The following is a 6,482-nucleotide window of genomic DNA, read 5'->3' on the forward strand; positions in this document are numbered from 1 at the left end:
GAAGAAAATTAAGGGGCTGTTTAGTTCAATTCAGTTCAGCTCTAATCAGTTTAGTTTAGTTCAGCTCCTAATTTCCCTCTCTTATAAAATATTCATTTCAGCTCAGTTCAATTCAGTTCAGCTCAGCTCAGTTCAGTAAATGGCCCTAAGAGCTGGGACTAAGCTGATTGAAGCTGAACTAAACTGAACTGAATTAAACTGAACTGAAATTAAGCTGAAGTGAATAGGCCCTAAGTCTTGAAACAATCTAATGATTATTGATTTATTGTTAATATAAAATCATCTCTCTTTCTTATCTTCCAATTTATATTAATCGGTATGTAGATTAATGAATATACTATCTTAATTTGGACTAGAATTACAAAAAAACCAAAAACGCTATTTCTCATTTAATGTACACATATGAGTATATCACCATTTTAGCTAAAAAATACACTATACTTCTATTAGATCCGTTATGTTCACCTACCTTATTTTCATTTATTTTAGAAAAAATAAATTTAGAGAAATTAAATTAAGATAGAATATCTCTAGGAAAAATAAGTTTTGATAAGGTTTACCAAATACCAAGTACTTTAATTTACAATTAAATTAAGTTGTGATGAGGTATCATAAGTTTTGATTGAGACAATATAAGATAAATTCAAATAACTATAAAATAAAGTGAAAAGAGTTATGCAATTCTTTTTTTTTTTTTTTTTTTGAAAGAGTTCAATCAATTGAGTTTTAATTTCCTTCTCTCATAAAATATTCATTTCAGCCCAGCTCGGCTCATTTTAGTTTAGTTCAGTTCCAATCAGTTCAGTTCAGTAAATGGGAATAAGCCCTTATGCGATTTCACTTACAAACAATATATAATTATATAAACAATCATTGAAAATTTTAAATAAACAACATATTTATGCGTTGTAATCTTTAATTAACAAAAAAACTAAGCTAATGCTCCAAAATCAAGTTAATCAACCAATAGCACCCATGTGGATGTGGCAATGTGATGGAGCACCCCTTTATTTTATGTTACGGAGTACTTACTTCGTATTAATTAGTTAAATAATTAATGTGCTACAGTTGAAGAATTATCAGGAACAATTCATAAACCCGAATCTCGTCATTGCTGTAGCTTCTGTGGGGGAAGCAAGTTCAGCTTCAATGGGTGGTGATAATCTTCCTTGTTCTACATCTGGTATTATCTCTCTCCTCTTCCTTTCTTCAAAGTTCCATTTTTTTTTATTGGGTGTTAGGCAATGATGTAGACGGGGTTTGATCCTGGGTTTTAGAAACTATTCCGAGACTTGAACCAACTAAGCTAGTTCGCATCGGAAAAGCTTCCATCATTTTAATTCAAAATTTAATCTTGTTTGCTTAATTATTCAAAGTTGTAATTTTGTGTTAATGGGGTTTTATTGCAATTTTGAATAATTCCTTGTTTGAATTTAAAACAGAAGAAGAATTATCATCCTTGGATTATGATTACCCAGATTATTCACCTCATCCTTCCTCATTTTACAGGTATTTGGTTGTTTTATAGGGGATATTGAGTAATTTAAGTAAATTATGATGGTTTAATAGGTTTGTTGTTTGGTTGAATGTTGATTTTATTAAGGGGTTTTGATGGTTCAGGGATGGTGATGAATCAATGACTGAATCATATGAATTTGTTTTTAACGAATTTGATGAAGTGAGTCATGGAAATTCTTCAAATTCGGTGGAATTTGATGGAAATTTGAGGAGAAGGAAGAATGCTTACAATGAGATTATGAAGAATTATGATGAATTGTGGGTTCGAAAAGAGGGACTTTATCAAGCAAAGAGTAAAATTTTGAGGTTTGTTCTCTAAAGTGGTATTTGCTTTGTTTATGTATACTGCATCAGATTTTTGATGGGTTATCCAATTAAAATTTTCTACTTTGATATTTTGTGTGTTGTCAAGCATGAAAGTCAAAGTGTTGCAACTAAAAACAGAGAAAAAATCTATTGATTTTAGAGATTTTTGAAGTTGGATTTTGCGTTGCTTGTGTACCCCTTATACCTTCCTTTAGCTTATTTATCATAGTAACACTATCTTTTGTATTGGATATTTCAGAAGGGATTAGTCCCTGTTAGTTTCAAATATTGGAAAAGTCATAATCTTTGGGAGCACCTATTGATCCCTTTCCTTATTTCTTTTCACTAAATATACCATATAACCCCAAAATCTCCATCTAATGTGTTACCCCTTGGATTGAGATCCTTGATCAATCATTGGGGTTATGCTATCAATCCTTAGGTTAAATATTTCTTTAGTAGTATGAGTAGCTCATTGCTGATCTCGGTGATCAATAAAACAAACTATCCCATAATTTTGGCAGTTAATTGGATGGGGTGGTTGTACTTAGGATAGGTGTGGTTGTACTTAGGATACTTATGGTTAGTGGTGTATCCCAAATTTAAAAATAGGCTATGCACAATTATAACAGACATTACATAATGAAGTCATATAGCCTAAAAGGAATAATACATTAAAAAAAAAATTTGACAAAGATGATAAACATACACTCTAGTTCACCCAGCCACCATGGGGTTACTATGTTAGTGTTATATAGGGGTTACTCTGTTAGTGTTATAGGGGTTATGTAGTAATCTAGGGGTTACTGTAGTGTTGTAGGACTTGTAGGGGTTACTCTGTCAGGATAATAGGGGTTACTCTTACAGTATAATAGAGGTTACTTTGTTAGTATTATAGGGGTTACGCTCTTTTTTTTCTTTTTTTTTTTTTTTTTTTTTGCGCAAAGACGAGAGTTATTTAACAAATCTCCACTAAGTAGGAAATTGAACACTCATCTTGGATGACATTTTAAATTTATTTTGTCTCATCTTTGCAGCTACAACCCTGGTTCATGGATCACTAATGCTGGTGGGAAGAAGTTCAGCAATTATGTTATACCAAAAACGACCACACTCTTACTAATTGGTCCTACAGGATCCGGGAAAAGCAGTTTGGTTAACAGAATATCAAGAGTGTTTGAAGATGACAAGTTTGCATCAGATAGAGCCCAAGTAACATGTATTTTCAGCTCTCCCCTCAACTTTTTTTTTTTTTTTTTTTTTTAATTTTATTTTTTAAATTTTTAATCTATGTTTTACTGCTACTAGTTCGATGCAATTAGAAGAATGGTTATCATGCCATGTGAAGCTCACTATTTGGTTGTTGATGCCAGATAACCCATCTACCGGGGAGGGGACCTACTTCCTTCAGGAATATATGATTCCTAGAGGTTCAACTTCGTTTTGTTTGTTTGATACTCGTAGCTTGTCTGAGAATTTTGCTGATAATGATGAAATACTTCAGCGTTGGATGACCAAAGGGGTTCGTCATGGAGAGTTAGTTATCAGGTATGATAATTTGATATGGTACTGACTAGTGACTACTGACATTGCTTCACCTGGATGAATTATATAATATGACTAAGTCTTGGTGCTTTGATGTAGGGATTCAGATGCTTCTAACCTGAAGATGTCATTAAAATGCAAGGCTCAACAGAGTGGAATTTCTTCCACTGTGATCAGAAAGGTCAACTTTGTTATATTTGTTGTTAATGGCTTTCAAGTCCTTAGATCTATGAATAGTGACAAGAAAGAAGACAAGGCATATGTGGAAATGGTGGCCAAGACCTTTAGCTGCCCGTATTTGTCATTCAAAGGTATTGAATCTCTTGAAATTATTGGCAATATCAGCCTATATGTGTGTTGTGATTTGCATGTTCATGCATGGTATCTTTATTTAAGGAAGTGTGAGATTATTTAATGACTAAATGATGGTATATGATTAAAGGTGTTTTTGTACTAAGTATTTTCCTTGTAAAAGCACGAGTACCAGAAAAATGAGACACAAAAATGCCATACTGCAATGTTAAATAAAATAAAACTCTTTCTGGTTGATGCACTATACACATTTGTTGCATACATAAAAATTTAGCTTGGATGAGCAACTGCTCTTTTGGTTTGGTTTCTGCTTTCTCTTGGTCATGTTTTCATTCTTCTCCTGTGCTTTGTTATTTTGTATAACACATTGTTTGTGTTGATCATCTTGCTCGACAAAGTTCTAATGTAGGATATGCATGTTTTCACGCTACACTATCAGCTTCTTGTTGCTTCTCTCTTGGTTACGTGCAATATATTGTCCCTCAATAGATACAGAGGTAACCACCAGTAACTGTGTTTTTCTAACTGCAGATGATAAGCCTGTTATTGTAGTCACACATGGTGATTTACTTTCTCTAGGAGACCGAGCACGTGTCCGCGTATACTTAGGAGAGAAGTTGGGTGTGCCGCCAGCAAAACAGATATTTGACATACCAGGTAATGACTTGGAGTAGATGGCCTTTCTTTGTAAAAAAAAAAACAATGTTTGTCAAGAAAAATACTAAAAAGAAAACCCTTTACAGATAACTCTGATCCAACAACTGAACTGACAATTGTTGACATGATAAGATACTCTTTGGAACACGCGGACAAAAATATTCCTTGTAAAGAGTCTAGAAAATGGGTTGACAAGAGTACTGTCTTTGTGGATGGTGTCAAAGAGAAGGTTAGATCCTCTGCACTCTCATACCTGCATGATAACTGTTTTCTTTGCTTCTTTCTCATCATCAATTTTGTCTCTGCTGCTTAATTTAGGTAACAGTAAAACCTAATATTGCTAGAATTGATTTAGTCTTTGGTTATGACTTGAAAGCATATACTTTATGAAGCTGGTGGCCTGTTTTTGTTGTTATAATTTATACCTTTAGAGACTAGAGGTCTAGACCATATTTCTGTACATCTTAATGTGCTACACTACATATTGAAAGTTCTAGGATGTTTCAGTTCTGGTTCTGAAATTCATTTTAGGAAGGTTACAGTTTTAAATTAAATATTTTCAGTACAGTACTTTACATTAGTCATGCGTTGTAGATTTGAGCTAGCTTGAGTCTGGGGGTCATGGAAGAATCTGTTAAAAAGATTGTCTCAGTGATCCAAAATCCAATCAGCCTATGTGCTTCCTAACAGTATCTTTGATTTGTTGACTTCCTATGTGATTTTGGAGTTTCAAGCTGATAATGAACTGCATAGGTGCTTCTGCACAATTGTGGCCCAAGGCAGATATAGAATCATTACAACAAAAACGTGTGGAAAAAAAAAACTCCGTTTTACTTGATGGGGACATCTGGCATACTAGCATTACACTGCACTACTATAAGTTTGAGAATGCTTGGGGTGTGCCATCGATGTACTTGCTAGCATGACATGGCCCCATTTCCATTCTTATGAAGTTTGTTTGGAATTGGCGAAAATTTGGTCATTAGGATTTATTTTTGCACTGAATAAAGGTTACTGTATTAGTTCTTACCACTCATGTGCATCTAGTTTGTGTAGAATGGCAATGCAATCTGACCATAAAGTAGGATGGTTGAAAGTAGAAACTTTTGATCTTCTAATTGAATTGAGAGACTTCATATCCAAGCTATATATCCCCAGCTTTCTTGCGGATCTAAATATGCCTCCAACCTACCATTTTGAGGTTAATTAAGCATTTTCACTTGTAGTATATTGAATGTTTACATAAATGCAGGTTTCAGGAACGTCCATCTTGACATTGATATTTACAGTAATGCTTCTGGGAATAGCATGTGTTATTCCTCTGGTGGCAATGAATCAAGCTCATAAACATAATGATCCTCTGGTGGAATCTACAACAAAGTTGTCTTCAAATGAAATACATCATCCTTATATACCTCGTGAAACTCATACAATATATCAGTCAAACTCAGTGTCAACCTCAGCTGCAAATCATTCTCATAAAAATCAAAGATATGAGAATGTGGAACCTCAAGCTACACCTGCGCCAACTTTATCCTCAGAATCTGTTGGGCTGACACCTGAGCCAACTTTTTCCCCAAAAACTCTTGCAACTAATTCTGAACAAGTTTTGTCCTCAAAATCTGCTGCAGTTATATCTGAGCCAACTTTGCCCTCAGTAACTCTCGCAAGTGTTGCAACTGATTCTGAGGAAGCTTTGCCCTCGAAATCGGCCATGTCTACATCTGAACCAACTTTTCCCTCAAAATCTTCTCAAAAGTATCGTCCCAAACGGCAAGAATCTCGATCACCATCTCCAGAACATCGACACCCTAAAGCAGCAGTAAAATGGCACAAGATTCGGCACTTGTGGTTAGACTCTGATTAAACTGTGGTTACAGACATGTTGCTAAAGATGTTTTGATATGTGTATGTATTTACAATATCAGCTTTCTGTAGTTACAGACTTACAATTGTGCATGATGTATGTATATTGTATAGATATATCTTGTGCTGACTAATCACTGTCACAACTTTCATGTTTCCAGACATGGAATCTAATAATTGTTTTGTGAGGAATTTTTTCAGTGTTGTATAGCACTGGTGATTAATAATAACAATAAGATTGAGCAAACTGTTGCTGGCGTGTAAACGACATTTTTGGC

General features: G+C 34.4%; 1 protein-coding gene across 1 annotated transcript; it reads left to right on the forward strand.

The window, feature by feature from the left end:
• The first annotated feature begins 1,058 nt into the window (after positions 1–1,058).
• On the forward strand, positions 1,059–6,451 carry LOC145615116 (uncharacterized). The gene is made up of 9 exons (XM_081670196.1): positions 1,059–1,183; positions 1,443–1,509; positions 1,621–1,824; positions 2,862–3,043; positions 3,198–3,372; positions 3,469–3,680; positions 4,213–4,338; positions 4,425–4,567; positions 5,591–6,451. The coding sequence occupies exons 1-9, from the start codon at positions 1,150–1,152 to the stop codon at positions 6,203–6,205; spliced, it is 1,758 nt and encodes a 585-aa protein (XP_081526322.1). The 5' UTR covers positions 1,059–1,149; the 3' UTR covers positions 6,206–6,451.
• The last annotated feature ends 31 nt before the right edge of the window (positions 6,452–6,482 follow it).

The sequence above is a fragment of the Chenopodium album genome, chromosome 25 (assembly GCF_948465745.1).
Source record: "Chenopodium album chromosome 25, dcCheAlbu1.1, whole genome shotgun sequence".
Taxonomy (NCBI): domain Eukaryota; kingdom Viridiplantae; phylum Streptophyta; class Magnoliopsida; order Caryophyllales; family Amaranthaceae; genus Chenopodium; species Chenopodium album.

Excerpts from the sequence above, each read along its gene's own strand:
- LOC145615116 (XM_081670196.1), top strand. The coding sequence starts at position 1,150 with ATGGGTGGTGATAATCTTCCTTGTTCTACATCTG. Across the intron at positions 1,184-1,442 it reads TCTTCCTTGTTCTACATCTG|AAGAAGAATTATCATCCTTG; the intron begins GTATTATCTCTC and ends AATTTAAAACAG. Across the intron at positions 4,568-5,590 it reads TGGATGGTGTCAAAGAGAAG|GTTTCAGGAACGTCCATCTT; the intron begins GTTAGATCCTCT and ends ACATAAATGCAG.